Source organism: Alternaria arbusti (assembly GCF_024043155.1).
Source record: "Alternaria arbusti strain BMP 1465 chromosome Unknown scaffold_5, whole genome shotgun sequence".
In the NCBI taxonomy this organism is placed as follows: Eukaryota; Fungi; Ascomycota; class Dothideomycetes; order Pleosporales; family Pleosporaceae; genus Alternaria; species Alternaria arbusti.
The window spans coordinates 192989-215305 of record NW_026249945.1 but is presented as its reverse complement, the minus strand read 5'-3'; the positions used below and the strand labels follow the sequence as shown (position 1 = coordinate 215305).

Sequence of the window (22317 nt, the reverse complement as noted above, 5' to 3'; positions counted from 1 at the left end):
ATCTGAAGATGCCTCCACCGAAGTCTTTTCAACCGCTCAATCATGGTTCTCCAATCTCAAGCCCTGCATGAAATCCCGCTTAGATATCCAAGAGCTTTATTGCAGAGAGTTTCACGGCACGATGGATGAATTGTCCCTCACTGACCTTAGCGCGAAGAGTCGTGGCGTCCGTTACTTTCACAGGTCGCAGATGAGGATGTGGACACTATACGCACGCAGCATGACTCGCATTATCCACTGATGTGAAAGCAGGTAGTTGTATCACCGGCAACCATCATGCCAGATACCTTCGAGATGTGGTGAGATAAGCGTTAGTTACCTGCGCCAGCAGCCCTTGGTTCCTCTCACCATCACTTTTCATATTGGTCATGTACGGGCTTCACCAGCCCCAAAGCAGATAATTCATCTCGATCAATCTTCGCACATATCTCATCGTTCATCGTTCATTTCATCGCCCAATATGCGGACGTCTCCGATTTTGCAGTTATCAAGCTCTCTTGAGTCACCCCTCCTTCAACCACACACTCTCTTTACACCCAACAAGACCATATCGAGCCTCAAGTATGGGCTCACCCAAACTGCCCGCTCGCTCTGCGGCGCCGAAAGATCAAACGCTTTCCTCGAAACGTACAAAGGTCGTTAAGAAGAAAGGTCCCACAGTCCGCAAGCCCAAACAGCCTGGTCGCAGGTACATGAACGGGTTGATGAAAGCCGAGATTCCTGCTCGCTCAGAATTGATGAAGATGTAGATGGGACTCCAAGATCTGCCTCCTATGAAAGCTAACGCACAACAGCGCCAAAGCCAACTCCATTCAGTCTCCGCTTCTCAGTCTTCCGGCGGAGATCCGCAACAAGATCTGGCAGTATGCTGTTGGCTATCATCAAGTCGACATCCATGATTACTCGTGCGTTCGAAGATGGGATATTAGGCTCACACACGTCACGCACCCTCTGACCAAAGGCCCGAATACTTCGTCCAGCTTTGTCCAACCCACTTTTGCGGTTCCCAAAGTATGCCGCCAAATGTACGTTGAGTCATCGGCAATGGTCTACAGCTTGAACAACTTCGGATTCGATAATCTGGACACATGCGACCGATGGATTCTGGGCCGCCCACTCGGCCAGAGACGTCTCATCGTCTCAGTGGACATGCCATTCGGGTACTACAGCCTCTACAAAGATGGTTTCCGCAAACTTCTCCGACAGACGTTCCCGGGTATTGCGAGAGTAAATCTGCACACCAAGATGGCTGAGATGAGCCAATGTATCGTTACTAGCACTTGGTTTCATACAGTACCTACCAGGGAGCCTCTCAGCGACACTAAGCAGAGGTTCGTTGACCAAGTCAAGAAGAAGGAGGGTGATGGAATTGAGGTCGACTGGTACAGTGGGTCCGCCAATTCTTTGATCTACCTCCACTATTGAGGACGTTCGGTTGTGGCGACTTTATATGCAGCCAGCCGCTGTTCAAGAATTTGTTTAAGATGTTGGGGAACGATGCCTTTGCTAAGACCCGCACAACACTTTGCGGTAAGTGTCCTTGCATGGACTGCCTACGAGATGTACACTGACTACGTAGACCTGCATTTAGTGCACACGACCTTTCACGACCAATGTCCGGCAGAAGTTGCGTATCGACCACACCGGTTTGGCATTCTGAGACGCATAATTCATCTGGCCATTGTACGCTCAGGTTCCTGGAGCCAAACACCCATTCGGAAGATGACGATCATCGAGATACGACCAACTGGGTAAGTATCTTCTTCCATTTATCAGCATTTGTTGCAGCTTTTTCTTCAGCGTTTGTTCCAGCGTTTGTTTCATTTGCATGGGCGTTCACCCAATCTAATACGATCCGATCTTGTGTTTTTTCGTTGAGGGCGCAGACCTTTGCGCAGAGTAAGTCTCTGGCTATAGATCGGGAGAAAGGTTGTCGAATGGCGAGAAAGAGGGTAGAACATGATGTCGGGACTTTGAGGTGGGTGGAGTGGCTACAAGAAACTAGAATCTTCAACAGGAAGGTGCTTGCGCTGTCGCACATCGTTCACCAAACCTCGACCGGCAGTGAGATTTGGAGCTCCCGATGATGACGAAGGACATGCACTAACAAGATCCTGGACTTATCTCTCGTCGTGCCAAGTAATTCCATCAAAAGAGACGAATGCGAATAACTTCTGCCATCATATATCGAGGAAACGGGCTCGAATTGGACCTGCCTCATCAGAATAGACAAGCCGTGGATTGAATACGATAAGAAAGACCAGAAGCGGTCAGGTATACTAAAAACAGAAGGAAAACGGCAAGAGTTCATGCGCATGCCATCACAACCCAACCGCATGTTCCGCATGCGCACCTTCAACTCAATACCAGTGCCGACCAACACCCCATCTGGCCCATCCAGCTACTCCACGTTCTCCGTCTAACAGCACTCCGCCGCACACTCGCAGCAATCAGCGCAGCACTCGCAACCCTCTTCGCACACGAAACAACAGCACAGCGTCGCCAGACTAGTCTTCCGTTAGCCAAAGTTCAACCCACGAGTATATCGTGCCCACTTACCAAGCCGCCAAGCATCCTCTGTCTTTCTTCTGCTTTGGTTGTGGTGGTGCCTGTTGGTATTGTCCTTGCGGGGGACCGTAGTACATCTGCTGTTGTGGTGGTGGAGCGCCGTATTGTTGGGGTTGGCCGTAGCCGCCGCCTGGGGGACCGTAGCTGTGATGGAGTTAGCACTTGTTCACTCTTCGACTACGTAGATGTCTTTTGCGATCGCAAGGGAGATTGGGTGTGCGCGCGGCTTTGCGCGATAGCGCCAGTCCTTGCGGACGGTTGTAGGAAGCGTACCTTTGTTGTGGGTACTGAGGCTGAGGCCCGCCTTGGTAGTAGCCTTGGTTCGACATGTTGATTTAAAACGGCCTTTGAGATGTTCGTAAGAATGGGAACTGCGGATCAAGAGTCGCGCTCGTGATTGATTCGATACGTGCTCGCAAAACTGCTCGTTCGTTCGTCGATGATGGAGGTAAGACAAAGGCAGCCGGTACTGGTGAATCAGGCAAGCAGCAGTCGCGCAACCGAGTCTCGTATCCCCAAACCAAGCTTTCGCCGAGAAGCCGTCCGAATCTTAATTTCTCGCTTGCGAAAAGCCCGCGTCACCGTTCAAAGTCGTTGCGCAACGGTCAAAGTGAAGTCAGAAGTAAGGTGAGTATACGGTTGGAGGAAATATAGTGGACCCTTCTTACAGTCCGGGGAGGGGATGCGCCGCCTTTAATCTGCAGCGTGCTCGTTCGCGCCCTCTTTCTCACGCGGACAGGGCAACGCATCACTCGGCCGGTCTATTGAGCTAGTTAGCATGAGCCACATTCGCTGCCCGGCTGTGCGCCGGGCTATTGGCGCAAATAAGCCGGGGGCGCGAGACATGCTGTGGGCTTTCGTCATCGCCACAGATGCTTGTCATGCTTTTTGACAGTGCCAACGCGATATCGGGGGATGTCAAGGCGTGGCTGAGTTATGTCCGAAGCTGCGATGATGATGTAGTTGGCCGAGGTCTATCCACGTACTTTACGGTGTGTGCAAGGTCTGGCATCAGTCGATGAGCAGAGCCACAGACGCGTGCGCGGTTTTGCGTGGATACGACATCGAATCGGCCTGCTAGCTAGCCAGCCACACATGCATCGCAGGGATATCGTGCCACCTGATGTGTCAGGCTAAGCTTTACTTGGCAAAGGCTTGGTCTCGCATCTGCCTCGCGCCAAGGGTGAACGACAGCTCGAGAACAGGGGTGATTCGTCCTGCACATGTAACGTGTGCAATGTCTGTTATCGCAATGCCTTGTTAGAAGTATTCCAAGGTTAGTTGACGTGCAAAAGTTCACGTATTATCGAGACTGTATCTCCCCGCCAATCCTCTGAGCAACTCAGCCATCACGCCACGCATGTCAGCCGCAGTCTAGACCACACAATTGCCGGACCGATAGTACCACGTCAACATCTGAACTAAAGGTTCACTCAATTTGAAGAGATGGCTACAGAGGGCAAAATGCTAGCAATGAGGGCAATACGAAGCAGGTAATTGGGAGTGCTAAGTGCAAGCAAATGCTATGTGGCTTGATGAAGAATGCTATCGAGCCTTGCGAACCCACTCCACCAAACAACAAACAGGCACGGTAGAACTTATGTACATATACAATAGCAGGGTAATTAAGTGAATGCCCCATAGGTAAGCAAAGGGGTGCGAAAGAACAAACAGCCACCACAGGTGAGATTAAAAGCCGAACGGGTTTTGGGGTGCTGGTTAATCGTTAGAGAAGGATTGCATAGATGTTTGCTTGAGCACTTACTGGCATTGGCAAGGTTTGCCCTCCCCGTCGGCTGAGGCGTTAGCTTCTTTGCGGGCTGTACACCAAACTTGATGGTCGGTGGTGGGCCAGTCTTCTGGGGCACTAGAGGCTGCGCCTGGGGCATTGGCGGCATGGGAGGGACAGGCGGCGGGCTTTGGTTCGACATGTAGCCAGTCGGCTGTGGCGCAAGGGCCGGGGGCAGGAAGCGGTTGACGCCAGTCGCCTGGGGGTTAAGCGGCGATGGTTGGAACGAGTTGTACCCCGTAGGCTGAGCCTGTAGTGGCTGGAAAGGTGCCCGTGGTGGGTCGGCAAAAGGGCTGCCATTCCCGAAGCCTTGTGTGAAGTGTGGCTGCTGCTGCTGGAAACCTGTCTGCATGGGCTGCTGGAAGCCAGTCGGCTGCTGCTGTTGGTATTGGGCGAAGCCAGTCTGCATTGGCTGCTGCTGGGGTGGGGACATGGGGTTGTAGCCTGTGGGTTGAGGCATCATGCCGTTCTGCTGGAATCCGAAACCGCCATTTTGCTGAGGGAAGCCTGTCATTTGCTGTTGCATTGGTGGCATACCCTGCATGCCTTGGCCCTGTCCAGAGTTTTGACCCATGAGGTTAGGGTTGTAACCTGTGAGCTGAGGTTGTAGGGGTGGTGGGGGACCGAAAGCACTTTGTTGTGGGTTCTGAGGGGCAGAGGAAGAACGCTGCGGCGGTGGAGCAATGAGACCTCCAGGACCCTGCTGCTGGGGAGCTTGTGGGCGCATGCGCGGTGGGGCCATGTTGTGAGGTTGGGTAAGGGCCTTGATAGCTGCAACCTGCTCGAAAAGGGTAGGAGTAGCGCCTGTTGGCTGTGGTTGCTGAGCGGGTGCTGGAGGCTGTTGAGCAGGTGCTTGTGCTGGCTGAGGTGCTGGAGCAGGAGGCGTTGGCTGCGCGATCTCGTCAGGCTTGAGTGCAGGCATGTCTAGAAGAGACAAATCGTTCATGGATCCAGTCAGCTGGGGTGGTTTTGCAGCAGGGGCTTGTGCTGCAGGTGGAGATGCAGGCTTGTCAGATGTTGACTTGGACGGCTTGACATCCCACGCATTGTCGTCAAACCCATTCGCTGTCTTGTCAGATGTCGCTGCTGACGTCCCGTCCGCGGGCTTCTTAACGGTGTCGTCGGACTTCGGTTCAAACGCCTTTGGATCAACGACATCGTTCGTCTCAACCGGTGGTGCAGGACGTCCCTTTCGGGTGTTGTTTCTCAGTGCACCTCCTGGACCTGAGAACAGTCCACCAGAAGCTCCCTCTCCACCCTCTTCAGCAAAGCTAACACTTCGCTTATCTCTTCCGAACTGCGCGTCCAAGTGCTTGGTCACACGGAGAATGTCACCTTCCTTGAGACCCAGTGTACGTAGAAGCCCAGGAGTGATGTCTGGAACATTTTCTTCAGTCATTTCGTCCTTGGTAAACGCCCTGGCGTATCGTTCGCAGATCTGTGGGCTGACACCACACTTGAGGAAGAAGTCAAACCAGTCGTATTCCGGCTTCTTCTCGACGGAAATACCGGTTGGACCTGAGTCCTTCCCGCGAGGCTGTTGCATGCTCCTCCTCTTCAAATCCGATAGGGGTTTGTCGTCATCTAGAGACTCGCCTGTGACGCGTTCGACGTACTCGAGGTCTTCTACTGACATCTTTGTGACAGGTACAGCGATCTTGACGCCGTTGACTTTGTGCAGGTGGATCTTGCCATCCTTGATGAGAATGAACTCTGCCTCGACCTTGAACGATCCGGATCGGTCGGTCCAAGTGCGTACCTTGGCGGAATCTAAGAAATTTGGTCAGCATCCTTGTACACAATACGTGTTCTGTTGTCCCACTAGGTAGATGTTCAGCGCCCACGAACGGCGCAGAACCCTTTTCGGTAGACAGATCAAGAAACTCAAGTAGTGAAATTGCTGTATACTGACTTGGTTTGGAGCCGGACTTTGAACTCGAGTCCTTTGCGGAGCTTTCGCGCTTGCTTGATCTCTGTGAAGTACGACGATGGTCAACGTTTGTTTGCATAAGACTAGAGTTACGCGAAGGCAAGTGCAGGCCAGGGCCTACCTGATCGTTCCTTGCCTCACTTTCTGGCTTCTTCCGTCTCGCAGCCTGACGAGCAAGCTCTTCCTCCTCCCGCCTATTCTGTTCGACGACGGATCGGCCAGCGTTGGTTCCCGATCGGGCGATGGCAGCTGCGGGAGCGTGTATGGGGACGGTTTCTGTGACCTCAACGTAATTAGCTGGAACCACACCCTCTTTGCCGTTCTTCAGCCGCCTGACTTTCCACCACTCGTCACTTGCGGAATCGTCGAGGACTAAGATCTCGTCGCCGAGACCAACGGTAACTTCGTCATCACCCTGTGCCATGAAGTCAAAAAGCATAACTCCCTTCTTCTGCACATTGGAGTTTCCGGAACCAGCAGCAAGTACCTCGCGAAGTCCTGCGCTCTTGGCTGCTCCTGCAAGCTCACCAAGGGCGAGCATGATCTCTGATGCGGTGTCTTTAGCACCACAGTGGAAGTCGACGCTCTTGCTTGGCTGTTTCAGCTCCATGAATATGTGTTTGCCTTCTTGCGAGTAGTATTCCATCTTGTCCGCACTCCATTCCTGTTGCGGCCCGTCGCGCGACTTCTCGGGTGCAATCATGATCATTCCTTTCGGGATGTTGACACCCAGGGTGATTGGCATTTTCTTATTCTTGCCCGGCTGTGTAATGTACTCGTAGATGTTGTACAGATGGTATCCCGACCCCGACATGGGTGTCGCGGGCTGCTCGTCCCTGCTCGGAGGATCATATTGGTCGAACGTGACGCTTCGGGGCGGTGGCGATCTGACTGGGGGCGACGGGGATCGCGCGTGTGCGTATTGGGTAGGCGGAGGTGAGTAGACTTCGGACTCGGGCCGCTGGGGAAGACGGGGTGCTGGCGCTTCTTCGTCCGACTCTTCCGGGGTGAATTGCACGCGTCGTTGCTGCCGTGGAGGCGCGCTTACGTTGGGCGGAGGAGAAATAGTCGATCGCGGTGCTGCCTCTTGCGACTTCTTCTGTATGATGCCAGCCAGGGCCGCAGCCGGACTCGGTTGTGGAGGCGTGTCTGGAGTAGGCGGCTGATCGTCGTCGAAAGAGTCGGTCGCTGGTGGCATGGGCGGGCGACTAGGCAGCGCGGGAGATGGCGCAGCTGGTGCTCCTGCCGCGGCTCCCTCTTCAGTGAGCTCGATGTAGTTCGCGGGCGCAAAGCCATAGTCGTCTGCGACTCCCACCAGCGTCCAGTCCGGGTCGGTGGTATCGTAAACGTCTAGGACGGCGTCCTCTTTGAACGAGAGCTCCTCGTCCGTCTGGCGGTCGTAATCGAAGAGGGCTTTGGCTTGTGCGACTGGGGCGGCCTGTACGTATCATCAGTCTCTATGCTGCAGCATTCCACACAGTGCCTGGTGCAGCGTTGGGCATGGTTTGCGACGCGGATTGGGCTGTCATCGGGGTGAGGCGCAGCATACCTCTTCAATGTAATTGTTCGGAATCAAGCCCTCGGGCTCTTCCTCGTCGCCATCGCGCCCCTTCTTCTTTGCTTTCCACCAGGCGTCGATGGTCGACTTCTCCAGCACCATCAGGATGTCGCCCTCGTTCAGGGCGATCTCATTGTCGCTCTGGGGCTCATAGTCGTAGATGGCGCGATATATGCCGAGGAACACCATTGTGGCGGCTACACGTGCGGCGCAGTCTCAAAAAGCGTGTATAGCGTGGTGAAGTAGATTACTGAAGGTGTGTACGGCCGGCGTCGATGCGCATAAGCTCGGCGGAGGGCCACGGGGGTGCTGTTGCCCGGTCGAGGGGCCAGCTGGACAGGGGGAAGCTGCGTGACGCTACCAAGTCGGCGCCAGCAGCTGGAGAAGCAGAAAACAGCGAGATTCGAAGAGAACGGGTTGCTTAAGGCGGTAGGCCGGGACTGCGAGATCGCTCGTGCTGTAGCAGCGGAAGTGGTGAGGCAGCTGCGAGTTGGGTCGACGATGCAAGTGAGGACTCAGCACGAGCCAACTGTCCCATACGGTCGTCCCCACCGACGACGTCAACCCGCTTTCATCCCATGTTCCTGCGACTTGTCAAGCATGCCGGCGGACGACTTCCTGCATGACCAGTTCAAAAGACTACATGAACTCAACCAGAGCCAGGCATCACGAGGTATTGGTAGAGTAGATATTTCTTAGCGTCTGCCTTAGCTCAACCACATTCCGCACTTCACTCAGTACGTAAACCGGAAACCTTCTGTTCCCTCTAGGAGACGCTTCCCCCTAGTCTGCCGCTTGTTCGCCGTGTAGAAAAACACCGAGAACACTCCCACCACTCCAATGATCAAGATGTGACTTCCTATGCTGACCCAGATGGCCGTCATATACCTTGGACTTTCTGGTGCTCTCACAATGAAGCTTCCAGCAATACCGCCGGCGCCGTTGAAAGCTGTGACCATTGCAGCAGTGAAGATCCTCTTCCACTGGCCGACAATGTTGTTCGCCTGGTACGTCGCCATGGCCGCCCAGTTCGCCACATACGCTCCGGTAGCTAAGTAGGTGCCTATATATCTCACAGTGACCTGGTCCGAGAAACCCAGCATACAGAAACCTATAATCAAAGTAACGCAATTGAAAACTATGATAGGCCCTCTCAGCTGGAACTTGTCGCCGACGATCGAGGACAGGATAGCGGGAAGAACGGCGTAGTAGTAAGGTGGTGCGGATAGCAAAATCGCTTTGTTTGAAGAGAAGCCCATGCCGCCTTGCAAAATGATAGGCAGGAAGTAGGATAGCGATGTCGAGACAAGGTTCTGCAGGAAGTAAAGGGTGCAAAACCCGTACACCTTTAGATCCTTGGCGTGAACGAAGACTTTAGACCATGCGAAGTCGTCGGGTTTGACATCGCCTCTGTCGTTGTCGATTCGTGAAGACGCCAACGCACTTTCGTGGGGCGTGAGGAAGTAGAAAGAGTTTTGGGCATGCTCTGGGAAGTCGACCATCCACCAATATGTCAAAATACCGAAGAACGCAGTGATGCTTCCCTGTACCTAAAAATTGGTGTACGAGGTCAATACTTGTCTCACATCAATTCGCACACGGAGATCACTTACAACAAACATCCACTGCCAACCCTTGAGATACTTGCCGTCAAGCTGGTTGAGTCCGAAATTAACGATGCCACCGGTTGCCAAGACAATGACTTCGCCACTCTGCATCAGAGCAAAGCGAAGCTGTTGCTCTTTCCGTGTATACCATGTTGAGATGAGATACGTTAAGCCTGGGTAGATTCCCGACATAGCTATTCCAAGCAGAATGCGTAGTGCAATCATCTGTCGCCATGTCTGCACGAAAGCTGTGCACAGTGTGATGATGCCGAAGCAGAAGGTGATGAAGGCAAACCAGATACGCGGTCCGAAGGTGCGCACAGCGATTGTCGATGGTAGCTGGAAGGCAATGCTCGCGATCGTGAAGATGAATATAGAAACAGAGTATCTGTTGCCGACATTTAGTTCCAGATCGCTGAGCATGGAGGTGACAGATGCGCTAGAGATGACGCCGCTGTCAAGTAGATTGAGCGAGCACAAGATGCCAGCAATGCTGCAAAGTCGAAGGTCGACCTTTAGGCGGATGCTGTTGCGCCACTCTTCCTCAATCCTATCTCTTTCTCCATCGTCAATCTCATCGTGCTGTTGGTCGTGTAATTCTCGGATGGACTCGTCCGTTGACTGTTGGCTGGTTGCACTCTTCTTCATGTTCTCGCGATTGGGAGGGATGAGGGGTAGCAGGAGTCTGCGACGAAAAGTCCATCATGTAGGTCGCCTATGGAAGTAGCCAGAACGTGCTTATCGTAGCACAATCCAAATTGGTGTACCTATCCGGCTGCAGAAGCTCCGCACTTTCCCAGGTGCAGATCTCCAGGGCTCCGTTGCTTACCGAGGCGCGGTTCCGCACGATAATTCCGCAGCAGATTACTTAGCAATGACCAAGCCGCTGATGTGGAGATCTACATGCGGCTATCATAGACTTACTTGTCGCACATGTCGTCAGGCATGTCAAAGCGCCGTCCGAGTCTGGCGAGAGGCTGACGTTGCGGATAGATGGACTTGAGACACAGAAAGGCAGGCATCATCGGGGGTGGTCAGAATGTGTGTCGCAATTCCAAGGTTTGCTGCATGCACACTATTGTATTTTAGTAAGTAAGTTGTTTGCAAGATAATGTATACTTTCACTTAGCCATCTTCCTGAATGCGACACAGATTGTAGACACCGCTAGTGGCGTAGCTCTAGTAAGCAAGACAGAGCCTCAGTCTTGGGTAAGCCGGTATATGCTGTCCAAATGCCGTAAACAAGAAGACGCCTGCAGTCTTTGAGCGAACATCGGACTTTGCCATGCGACTGTGATACACATCACACACTTCCCGAGAACACAACTCGATCCTGACAGGTCGGTTTCACGCACGATGTGATATACCACAAAGTCATACATGGAATTGGTGAGGTGGCCTGTCACGTACAACTTGAACTTCAAGGATGCGACATCAGTTTGCATTCGCAAAATCCAATCTGGGGGAATGGGATGATATTGATTTTCTCCGATGAAGGAAGACCCTTTCTAGTATAGCCACTGGCTCTCCTGGCCAGTGGTTTGGGTATCTTCGCCAAGCTAGATAGCGAGTGTGGGTATTGATCGTAACAGACAAGACAAGAAGAAGAAAAAAAGATAATGAAAAGATACAAAGGATAGTCCACAATTCAGCAGACGAGAAATAGGAAGTAACAACAGAACTCCCAACATCCGAGTGAGTGCCGTATGCTCCGACCGCCCTGCCTTATGTGTGACCCGAATCCGACCCAGTCCATTGATAAGACAATTTGTGTGTGAAAGTGTCATTAATCTGACAACAGGGGTAAAATGCATAAACCAACCGGGTGTCCCAAAAGCACTCGCTTCGTAAGTCGTGAAATGAAGGGGAGCTCCTTGGAGGAACTCTCAAGAAGATCAGGTGTCGAAATTAAAAGGGTATAGAAATCAGATCGACGGAAGTAGGCAGAGGCCCAGGCGGGAGGAGAGCCTAGCCTTCATCCTCACCATCGTCTTCGTCCTCATCTTCATCCTCTTCGCTCGTGCTGTGACGCTGCACGGCACCTGCCTTGTTCTTCTTGATGGTAGGTGTTCCCTTGAGTTGTGTAGATGATGCCTTGCGCTTGGGGCCAGAGCTGGCAGGCTTGGGAGGCATGGACGCGTTTTCCTTGTTGCCCTCTTCACCCTCGCCTTTTCCGGCTGCGTTGTCCATCGCAGCCACCTCTTCTGCGGTCAAGAAGCGACCGCCAGGACCACGGGGACGGCGCATGGCGTGATTGTGCCTAGACTCGTGTAGGTATGGCTTTCGACCCTTGGATGTCAGCCTCAGTGCATCCTCGAGTTTCTGTCGCGCGAGACGCCTTTTCAAGATGCGATGGAATTGTTTCGCGTTGACATAGAGTGGCGCCTCTTCTGGTTGTGCACCTCCAGCGACAAGCTCAGGCGATTGTTGGTGCTGCGATTGCTGGGGCATCGGAGGGACGGAGGGTCTGGGGCCGCCATGGTTCATGACAGGCTGTGGCTGCTGCATCGCAGGACTACTGATTTGAGTGCTCATTCGCCTTTGTTGCATCTGAGTCGGGGTCATCTGAACTTGAGATGGGAGCGCGTTGTTCATCGCATTGGAAACGTTTGTCGGCGATCGTGGAGCGACGCGTCCATCGCCCTTCATCTGGGATACTGACATGCGTGGAGATGCGCGTGGGTCTTGTGCTAGTTGACCTGAGATGGCGGTTTGGTCGTAGTATCCGGCTGGTCCTGCAGCAGCAGCCGTAGCTAACGCAGCAGCCTGTTGGTGTTGTTGCTGTTGAGAGGGCATGTATGGATTTTGCATACCAGCCATGTAGGCCTGATGCTGAGGGAAGCCCATCTGCGGGTGGTGCTGGGGATGTGGTTGGCCGTTATGCGCGAAGTTTCCATTTGATGGAAGGATCGGAGACGACTGCTGCTGTCCGAACTGCATTTGCTGCGGGTTGGGCGCGGGCGCATGCCCGTGGAATTGTGCGTAGTCGGTCATGGCTGTCTACAATGCGTAGATTGTGGGCCTATTTGCGTGAAGACGAGGTAGCGAGAGGCTCGCAGTTGAGGCGCGTAATACAGGCAGGCGGTCACGTCGCGGCAGGGCCGATACTTGATGCGCTGTCAATGGCCAGGCGTGCTTGAGGCGAATTCGCTAGAGCGCACGGCTTTAGCTTCCAGGTTTGAGGCGCAGCAGTGGTGATTGGACGTCGAGGGGCAGTGCGCGTTTACAAATGATGGAGCGATTTGTCGAGGATGAAGCTGCACTCTAGAGGCCCGCGCCGTAGTAGTGGGGAAGAGCCGTTGCAGGTATTCACCAGTCACGAGAGGAAGATGAGAGTCGCCTACAATGATTGTCAGCCAAATCAAAAGAGCATTGGACGCTGTGCTGGCGGGGTGGGCGATTGGAAGGGATGATGCGCTGGCATATGCATGCGCGGTGAGCTAGTGCGCTTACCTTGTTTCGTCAGTTGGCGGGCGTCAAGGTCGTATTGCCGGTCTGAATGCTCTTCGGGTTTGAAGTCTAGGGCGACCAGCGAGCGGACAAATGTATATTGTCGTTGCGCAATGACAGCTTTAGCAACGGCGTGGTCCAAGTAGCGGACAGAACGCGGGATACAAAAGGCTTGGTGAGCTTTGTGTTGCCTTGAATGCGACGTCAGCCTCTAGCATGTGAAGTGGAGGCAAGGCGCGCGAATGTGTAGCACCAGAGCATGCGGCATGCCTGTAAGCCGAAAAGGAAAATGAGAAGCATAGCGAGTGACGGTAATACAGTCTTGCGACGGCGACGGGAGTGTCTGAATCGATGCGCCGTCGCTCGAAAGGACTTGATCGTCGGACATGGTGATAACGAGTTGCATAGCGCGACAGAGTGGACTTACAGGTGCTTGCGTCTTGCAGGAAGATTGGATCCCGTGATCTGCTTGCCGTTCTATGGCTGCCCAGGTGGGAGATGCAGACAGGTCTTGAGTCCGGCCTGACGAATTGCTGAGAGCCGAGAGCAGGCGGTGCCTTTTGGAGGCAAAGCAAGCTTGGGAGCTGCGGAGAAGCTAGGGTGTATTCTTGTGGTGTTCCGCGCGCCAGTCCGCGCAAACACGTCTTGAGTGAGATGAAGATGGCGAACTTTAGTGAGGGAAAAATGATTCGTCGAGGAAGGAACGAGGGCAGGCGCTGAGGACGCTTTCTATTCGTGCCTGCCCAACGCGCTAAGCGAGCAGGGACCCGCTTAATACCTGGTGAGTCTAAGGCAGCCACACACGGCATCTCTCTACGTCACGACGAGACGGTATGCCGCTTCCCAGACGGAACGACACAGATGAGTGCGCGCATCTGTCTCTCCCCATTTCGTTCTCGAGTTTTCACGTTGATACTGAATGATGGCAGAGTGTAGGCCATTCGAGCGGGGTTGAGATGCAAGAGCCCGAGGCTAACCCGACCCGTGACGCTCGTGGAGAAGGCACGTGCATTTCCAGCCTCCGCGCCGCCCGGGACTATCCTCCTCCCCTCACACGCGCTGCGATATCGAATTTCCTGGTTCAGACAAATCACAATTCACGCGACCTAAAAAACAATCGGACAATTTGGTGTATAGCCAACTGCAGGCGTCAGCTAAGCTGGCATATCGCGGGTGATTGGCGCCCCGTCGAAATTGCGCCCAGTGCCCCCAGACGGATGATCCGTCGGGGCTGTAGGCGCCAAACTCTGAACGAGCTCTAGCTTCTTAACCCACCACAGCGATTCCCAGCAATTCCCAGCAGAACGCTCCGCATCGAACAAGGAGTCGTTTGCGCAGCTACCTTCCATAGCCCTTCAACGTCTGGACGCGCTCGACTAAAAGCCGCCTCCTACGTCTATTGGCCCAGTTCCTGTCTCGCCTCCGTCTCAAGAACCCATCCAACATGATTTGGATAGCTCAATGTCATGGAGTACCACGTGAGCAAACCTCATTTCTTCCCTTCTCTTCAGACCTGCATATGTGCACCGCCGTCACATCAGCTGTAGCGTAAGCACAACAGAATGCAGATGCAAGTGGGCCAAAGTCAGACCCAGCCTCCACTTCGACGTCCAAGCTTGTGATCGTCAGACCCTGCTTCGCACGGGAAAAACTGTACAAAACAAAGGAAATGCTCAAGCTGGACTGGGAACCTGGCTCTTCGAGCCGAGACGCATATCGTCCCTGGTCTCAAGACCGGTAAGCCTGAAAACCAGCCACCGATTTCTCCTGTGTCGCACATCGCTGCGTCATCCTAACCTCCACGCCTCGGGCCCGCGACAGTGGCTCGGCCGCTCTGCCAAGTCACACCACTTTGTTGATACTTCGGCCCATCCCTAACATGTGCTTTCGTCCGCGGCTGAAGACGGATGTCATCTATAATGCAACCACTACTTGGATGTAAGGGGCACTAACTCCTTGCCCGGATCTTTGCTTCGTGCTGCTTCGGCAAACCCGTTAACTCTAATGACACCCTACCTCTGCCGGCATGTTGGGGGTAGCTTGGGTAGTAATAGCCGTTGTTGCTTTTGTTCTGGACGCTGACCGCGATGATGTGATTCCATTTGTCCAGGTTCCACGACAGTCAATCAAAAGCCTCACTCATGCCGTCGCATTTACGCGAGGTGTGATCCCAAGTACCAGAACCGTACCGATCCAGCTCGGCTACGTATCTGCCAGCCCTAAAACGCAGCGTATCAGTTTCGATTGCTCATCATGTTAATCTAATCAGGTTACATCTTCCGCTGACGTGCATGATCCCCTCCACGCGTTCATCCTTCGTTTACCACAAGCTTGGTGTGCAACAAACGAGGGCTTTCACAGGAAGTCGGCATTTGCAGAACTCGTCGTTACCGCACCACGCTTCATTCCACTCTTTACAGCATGAATACCGAATCTTTGCCTCGATAGCGAAATAACCAGTGGTGTAATTTTGGGTTCTTGCTAGAATTTAGTTCAACTGCTCCACATGGGCTTATCCGGACACCCGTAGCCGTCCGTTTCGCGTTCCTCTTCGGATCAGGCATTTATCGTCAGCACACCCCGGATGAAACCAATGCGAGTTGGCAAGGGAACATCGGTGAAGTGCCTGACGCATGCGTCACTACACTCGTTTCATCTTAATCTTGCTACATAGTGCGGCTCTTGCAGTCGTTGATGTGCGATTAGCACCTGCCCCATCGCAGATCCCCCAGACGTTCGCCATTGCGCCCGCGTTCCCGCACCGTGGCAACACCAGTCATGGCCGTTACCAGAAGATGGGGGCTTACCGGCCTGTAATTTAGTTGCTCCTGCACGTGAACCGCCACTGAACACGGCAGTCCATGGCTGCCGGTGTGCGATAAACTTATCAAGGTTTCACGGGCACCTTTGATTGCCAAATCTTACAAGGGTTACAAAAAGCACAATATTCGACGATTAGCACACAAACCGTGTTGAGGTGACCAACCTGGCAAATATGTGGCCATTTATCATAATTCTGATGTCATGCTTCATGCATCTGCGGTCCGTCGGTAATTCTTGACAAGGTTGTGTTTCGTCTGAAGTCTCTCCCGTTTGCTAAGTGTATATGCGCTAGACATCTTAATTCAAAAGACTTCTACGAACGTAAAGCAGATCGCATACGCGCAGTCAGAAATTTGCTCGGTGAACATTGGACCAATAGTTCCTCCCATAGTTGCTCCATGTCGAGGTCCATCTCCTCGATGCCTTAGTCGTCTATCACATACGTAACAACGAATACGGCCCTTGTGATCTTGATCTATGGTGGCTTCTTTGGTGTATTGACGTTGGGGTCATCCTTGATGATCTGGCGGCGCGTCTCAACACAAGAGTGTCCTGCTCAAAGTGGAAGCTGTTGAACCGACCTCTTCTCTCGAGGTTGAAGCTGCCCGAATGAAGTGGGGCGGCGCGGATCAATCTCCGCACCGCTACGCCTGTCAACAGGCCATAGCTGCGGACTTCGCGGCTGTAACCGTGTAGGAATCAACCAACCAACCATCAACACAAGACGGGCTGTTCTTAACGCTTAATCATGGACCACTTCGTCACCCCACTTCCTCCAGCCGAAAGCGAAGCGAACAGGGTCGAGTATCAACCCAACAACATCGAGGCCGAGGCCAACAAGCAGCGCAGGAAAGTCCAGAACCGAAAGAACCAAAGGGCACATCGTGAGTTTGGTCTTAAGCATCACGCTCTTGGCTGAGCTCATTCCGATGAAGGACTGCGAAACAAAAAGCAAAACCCAGTTTCTGTTCAGACGTCGCGCCCATTCCAAATTGAGCGCTGGCGCCTGGATGAAGTTGACGAAAGCCAATCCCATTCCACAGAGCCCACTGCTCAAGATGTGGCAATCAACGCATCGATATCCATTCCTGATCGCACTGTAGACCTCTGGAAGCCGCCTACATACACTCCGGGTCAAGCTCCCACTACGCTAACACCCCCGTCCATGGTCTTTCCCCTCTCTACGGACCACCTCCTTCACCTAGTTCAATACAACGTCTTCCGAGCCTTTGTCTCAAACAAGCGTACTCTAAACGCGCTTCTTACAGGGTGGACAAACGATATGCCTCCTTCCCCAACCACATGTCCCATCAGCCTTCCTTACATCGACGACACGAACATCTATCCCTTGAATCCCAATATACCTCCTTCACTCTTCCCGACTCGCATCCAGCAAGAGCGTTTGCACTCTTTCTGGATCAACCTCTTTCCTTTTCCTTCAGTGCGCGACAACCTCATCAGGCATGAGGGACTCTTCGATCCCTGGGAACTATTGCAGGATCTCATTGGCGAGCTCATGGGTGCTACGCCAATGCAAGAGCGACGAGGTACGCCTCTTGCTATCAGAGTTTCTGACCCTAAGGTCGTGTCGATACCGCCGACCGCAGTAGTAGGACGTGATGAGGATGAGGTTACTGCGGGTCGCAAGGGACTCGTTGTTTGGGGTGAGCCGCACGACATGAAGAGTTGGGAGGCTACCCCTGGCTTTCTGGCTAAGTGGTCATGGGCCGTACAGGGATGCGACGATTTGCTTGTATCTAGTAACCGCTGGAGGTTGATGAGGGGAGAAGAACCTTTGCGTCTTCCTTTGATGGAAAATTAGTCGATATGTCGAACGCCTCCCAACGCGAATCGAGCATGATCTACCAGTGCAATCTTCGATATCACGATTTCACAATAAGAACCATGGCGGGTGAGAACATCAAGTACGGTGTGCTAATGCGCATGGATGTATTCATAGAACTTGTATCATGTGTCTAATTGTACACTGGGTTATCACTGCTGTCCCTTCCTGAACGCTCACTCATCACTCGGCAACCCCACAAGCTTGAGCGAGTCGTTCCACAGCCTCTCCGCCTTCTCCACATCGTAAGCATGCGGAGCATAACCAAGCGCAGTGTACTTGTCATCGCCTTCTTTGTATGGCTCCGCAACAGCGCAGTCGACGAGGTACTTGCCGCCCCTGTGCTTCCATGTTTCGCCGATCGCCGCCCATACCGATGTTGCAGCACCCTGTTCGACGCTCTTCATGGTGGGATACAAATGTTCCATACCTTTGAATGCGTCCGGGGGCATATGCTGCGTCAGCCCCGTCTGAACGAGGCCGGGATGGACGCTAGTGGCGTGTAGATGGCGCGAGCCATAGCGGCGCTCAATCTCGTTGGCCATGTATATGTTTGCAGTTTTTGACTGGGCGTACGCTACGCTGGGGTCGTAATGGTCTTTCTGGAAGTTGTAGTTGTTGGAGTCGTTGATCCCGCAGACGTTGTGCGCTGAGGAAGCGAGACTGACGACACGAGATGGGCGGCTGGAGCAGGCGGCTGCGAGAAGAGCGGGCTCTAGAAGCTTGTAGAACAGAAAATGCGACAGATGGTTTGTGCCGAATTGAAGTTCGTGGCCATCTGCCGTAAGGCGAAAGTCGGGAATTGCCATAATACCAGCATTGTTCACGAGTACATGGACTCTAGGAGTCCTGCTAAGAATGGCGGCGGCGGCGGCACGTACGGAAGAGAGGTTTGCCTGGTCCATCTCGATAATGTGCATACGCGAAGGTTCGAGGATATCAGCAAGGGCGGATTGGGCTTTGCTCGTGTCTCGGGCCGTGAGAAAGAGAATGGCGCCAGTGGTGGCCAGGGCACGAGTGGTTTCAATGCCGATGCCAGAGGAGGTACCAGTGATGACAATGACCTCACCTTTGAGTTTGTTCTCAAGGTTCTCGTCTTTGATGATCTGCAAGGCTGTTGGGCGCGCATCGCCAGGGCCATTCGGCTTAGCATGAGCTTCATCGTAATGAGGCATTCTTGTGTTGACGGGATGCTGGGAGGGATAAAGGTAGAGGATATGACTTGCGTAGATGGCGTAAGCTGGATTGATAAGATCTTGAGGGATTGGATTCTGAGTTTGGACGGAAGGAGGGGCAAATGAATCATTTATGTACTCAACTCACCCAAGCTCTGTACGCGACATCTTGGTCTCATTCGTAGACAGCGTCGCTCAAGAAAGGCACGACTTAGAAATCACCGTACGCTTTAGTATGCTTTCTCGGGGATAAGCTTGAGAGAAGGCTCACACCGCCGCTTCATATCGAAATCTGGGCTTAGTTTACAGGTGCGGTACCTTCGAATTGCTGATTTGAAAGGAGACGCATCATTCAGGCTGTGTGGATGCTTCGGCCCCAAGCTGCGAGCTAGGCTGAAGAGGGTGATAATGTCATCGGGTGGAGCTAGAGCTAGACTGCAGGTACGGCCGAAGATCCTCCGTAGCTCAAACGCACTACGCCGAAACGAGAGAAAATGTCATCGCACTCTGATGTCGACCCTCAACGGAGGTCTTGGAAGGCAGTACTCAAGATGATATGATCTATTCTTGATAAGTAAGCATCATCCAAAGGAAGGCGTTAAGTCATGGACTTACGTGTACCGCCGCGAAGGACTGTTGGCGACCTCGGGAATTTGAGGTAGACAGTCGTTGATGCTACCTAGGTACGCGCGAAACATAAGTAGGCGTCAAGTGCAACCCAATATGCAGTCAATATCTCCACTATTTTCCACTATCTTCGCCTCCATCTTCAGTTCGCACGAAACTCTACCATTGTCCTCCAACATGGCCTCAACTCCTTCCACACCGAACCTCAGAGAACAAATTGAGGCAACAGCTCGGGCCTTCTTATCTGCATTCGAAGAAGGCGGAGCTCAGAGCGACGCTTCTATTATCAATCGCGACGTTACAGCCGACTGCACACGTCACCTACTTCCCGCATCCGTACCCAAAGCTTTCGGTCTTGCAACAGACTCGTTCTTCGACACGACCAGTTTCCAGGACCTCTTCGGGAATGACATCAAAGTATTGCTGTTCAAGGATAACACAATGTCGAATTTGATCATCGACACGGAGGCGCGCCGCGCCGCTTTTACAGCTAAATCCGACGTGTATGTTAGGAGCAGTGGAGAGACGTACCCTTCTGAGTGTGCTTGGTTCTTGTACTTTAATGAGGATGGATCTAAGGTCAAAAGGGTGGTGGAGTTCTGCGAAAAGGATGCTATCTTGAAGATGGCAAGCGATGTAGCTGCTGCCTAATGAGTCCAGAGTAGATACAGGCTGGAAGCTGAACAGGAGGTAGAGACCAAGATACGACCAGACTTAGCGAGCATATTCCTAAACAATACTATCTCTTGCAGCTCCTCTGCTGGTATCAGACCATTACGCCCTGAACGAAACCTGATTTGTCTCTAGGCACAAGTCCAAGTTCACCTCTTCCAAACCCGAAACCATTGAAGAGATAGCCGCGGTCTAGGTTCATGCTGTCCATCAAGTCGGCTATGACATGAGCGGTGGCGATCTGCCAAGGTGGTTCGTAATCATCATGCCGTTATGTGTGTTGACCCGATTCATGAGAAGCTCCGGAGTGAGTCATTAGACCGAAGTGATCCTTCTGCCCCGCTTGATCGTTTCGCGGTTTAGTGCTGTCAGGACAAAGAACCAATACAATGTCCGTCAGGACTGGTGTATCTGAAGTTGATATGGATTTCATGCTTCCCATGTCGCGGACCGTGGGTTTATTCCGCTCTAGATCAGTAATCGGGCCAATATTACTAGCATACCTCCGCACAATAATTCAATAGCCACTTATGCAACGCCCAGGGCTGTGCGCAAGAAGCCAAGCCAATGAAGTTCACGCACAGTATAAGACGGGACAGCACTGCGCAATTTTTCATGAAGATAAAGAGAAATCAAACCCTCTTCTTACCACGAGAACGTCCTCCAACCATGGCCTCTTTCGATGAAACCTTCAATTCTCTTCGTCATCGATTTGAGGAAAACAAGCAGCCTATCCCTCCAGTTACATTTGGCGCCATCAGCAAAAATGGTATGGTACCTAGGAGTCCACCTTTCCCTGTCTCTTGTTTTGTTTCTGTTTTGCTGACCAGACGTGATCAAAAGGTTCTTTTCGCTACATGAAGGCGTTTGAAAAGGAATCCGACGACGCGGAGTCCAATGGTGTACATTGGCTCGCCTCTTCCACCAAGCTGGTGACTACAATTGCTGTAATGCAATGCGTCGAGAGAGGATTACTAGACCTGAAAGACGATATCGCCAAAGTGCTGCCCGAGTGGAAAGATCCGAAGATTCTGACCGGTTTCAATGAAGAGAATGAAGCCCTCTTCAGGCCCGCAACGAAGGCTATCACCCTCCGGTAAGTCTTGATATGTCCAAGGGCTTACCACGTTTTGCTAACATATTATGTTGGTGACCAGGCAACTGTTGACGCACTCCAGCGGCATGGCTTATACATTCATGGATCCGCTCCTGACCCGCTACGAAGAGCTTCAGGGTAAGCCACTGCCTGGCCCTCCCACATCTGTCGTAAGCCGGCTCACCCCGCTCGCCAATACCATTAGCTTACCACCAAGCGCTATAGGCAGAAAAGTTCCCCCACCACTTTCTCGTGTTTGAACCCGGTGAACGATGGATGTATTCGCCTGGCATTGACTGGGCTGGAGTTTTGGTCGAACGAATCACCTCCATGAAGCTTGGCGAGTACATGCAACGCCATATTTTCGACGTCGTGTCTGCCAATGACGCTACTTTCCATCCCGACCAGCGAGAAGAGACGCGAGCTCGAAAGGTCAAAGTCTGGGAGCGAGTGGGTGAGAGGTTGCAGGAACAGAAGCAGCCTTACTGGCCGGACAAGGTTGAGGCAGATTTTGGAGGGGGCGGACTGTTCGCAACGGTGGACGACTTGCTCAAAATATACCAAGGTGTCCTGACAGGGGAGCTGCTCCGGCCCGAGTCTGTCAAGGAGATGTTCCAGCCTCAGCTCGAGACAACCAAGGGCCTCGATCCAGCCGAATACTCATTGCCGTCCCGTAACGCTATCTGGAATACTGTCCCAGACAACGTCCCTGTCAGCTTTGGGATTGGAGGCTTGATCAACATCACTGCAGTACCAAAACGACGTGGAGCGAACTCACTCACCTGGTCGGGCATGCCGAATTGCTACTGGGTAAGTCTTCAACTGTCAATGTGGACTCTGGCTCATCATCAAACTATAGTGGATCGACCTCAGCAACGGTGTCGCCGGGGTGTATCTCTCTCAGCTTGTACCAACCGGAGATGAAAAGGCTATCGAGCTCTTGACCGAGTTTGAGAAATTTGTGTACTCGAGTTTGGATAAATCTTGAATGTTGATCCAAAATAGTATCAGCAAGGCAAGCTGGCTAAGAGAAGATCACACTCAACGAGGATCATGTTAAATGGATACACATACTTATCAGAAATTCCCTTCCCATTTCTGTATGATAGTAAAGTCGTCTCGATCGGGGGATGAGTCGCTTCTCCTCGTCAGACAGCCTGTGTGGTGTGCCTGCAAATG

The 22317-nt window shown here is 52.8% G+C and overlaps 9 protein-coding genes across 9 annotated transcripts; 4 read left to right on the top strand and 5 right to left on the bottom strand.

Moving 5' to 3' along the window:
* Window positions 1-563: 563 nt before the first annotated feature.
* J4E86_004572 (uncharacterized protein) lies at window positions 564-1425 on the top strand (the record flags this gene model as incomplete). Its single annotated transcript, XM_051445110.1, has 2 exons — window positions 564-745; window positions 795-1425. The coding sequence occupies 2 exons, from the start codon at window positions 564-566 to the stop codon at window positions 1423-1425; spliced, it is 813 nt and encodes a 270-aa protein (XP_051303207.1).
* Window positions 1426-2555: 1130 nt separating this feature from the next.
* Window positions 2556-2897, bottom strand: J4E86_004571 (uncharacterized protein; the record flags this gene model as incomplete). Its single annotated transcript, XM_051445109.1, has 2 exons — window positions 2556-2712; window positions 2842-2897. 2 exons carry the CDS (start codon window positions 2895-2897, stop codon window positions 2556-2558), a joined length of 213 nt encoding a protein of 70 aa, XP_051303206.1.
* Window positions 2898-4257: 1360 nt separating this feature from the next.
* Window positions 4258-8034, bottom strand: J4E86_004570 (uncharacterized protein; the record flags this gene model as incomplete). The annotated part of the gene is made up of 5 exons (XM_051445108.1): window positions 4258-4283; window positions 4334-6127; window positions 6270-6330; window positions 6409-7725; window positions 7837-8034. 5 exons carry the CDS (start codon window positions 8032-8034, stop codon window positions 4258-4260), a joined length of 3396 nt encoding a protein of 1131 aa, XP_051303205.1.
* A 545-nt stretch (window positions 8035-8579) lies between these two features.
* J4E86_004569 (uncharacterized protein) lies at window positions 8580-10100 on the bottom strand (the record flags this gene model as incomplete). The annotated part of the gene is made up of 2 exons (XM_051445107.1): window positions 8580-9395; window positions 9459-10100. The coding sequence occupies 2 exons, from the start codon at window positions 10098-10100 to the stop codon at window positions 8580-8582; spliced, it is 1458 nt and encodes a 485-aa protein (XP_051303204.1).
* Window positions 10101-11420: 1320 nt separating this feature from the next.
* Window positions 11421-12446, bottom strand: J4E86_004568 (uncharacterized protein; the record flags this gene model as incomplete). Its single annotated transcript, XM_051445106.1, has 1 exon — window positions 11421-12446. One exon carries the CDS (start codon window positions 12444-12446, stop codon window positions 11421-11423), a length of 1026 nt encoding a protein of 341 aa, XP_051303203.1.
* A 4027-nt stretch (window positions 12447-16473) lies between these two features.
* On the top strand, window positions 16474-17547 carry J4E86_004567 (uncharacterized protein; the record flags this gene model as incomplete). Its single annotated transcript, XM_051445105.1, has 2 exons — window positions 16474-16609; window positions 16769-17547. The coding sequence occupies 2 exons, from the start codon at window positions 16474-16476 to the stop codon at window positions 17545-17547; spliced, it is 915 nt and encodes a 304-aa protein (XP_051303202.1).
* Window positions 17548-17744: 197 nt separating this feature from the next.
* J4E86_004566 (uncharacterized protein) lies at window positions 17745-18743 on the bottom strand (the record flags this gene model as incomplete). The annotated part of the gene is made up of 1 exon (XM_051445104.1): window positions 17745-18743. The coding sequence occupies one exon, from the start codon at window positions 18741-18743 to the stop codon at window positions 17745-17747; it is 999 nt and encodes a 332-aa protein (XP_051303201.1).
* Window positions 18744-19547: 804 nt separating this feature from the next.
* Window positions 19548-20238, top strand: J4E86_004565 (uncharacterized protein; the record flags this gene model as incomplete). The annotated part of the gene is made up of 2 exons (XM_051445103.1): window positions 19548-19918; window positions 20178-20238. The coding sequence occupies 2 exons, from the start codon at window positions 19548-19550 to the stop codon at window positions 20236-20238; spliced, it is 432 nt and encodes a 143-aa protein (XP_051303200.1).
* A 473-nt stretch (window positions 20239-20711) lies between these two features.
* J4E86_004564 (uncharacterized protein) lies at window positions 20712-22126 on the top strand (the record flags this gene model as incomplete). Its single annotated transcript, XM_051445102.1, has 5 exons — window positions 20712-20811; window positions 20886-21138; window positions 21221-21308; window positions 21364-21948; window positions 21998-22126. The coding sequence occupies 5 exons, from the start codon at window positions 20712-20714 to the stop codon at window positions 22124-22126; spliced, it is 1155 nt and encodes a 384-aa protein (XP_051303199.1).
* Between the last annotated feature and the right edge of the window lie 191 nt (window positions 22127-22317).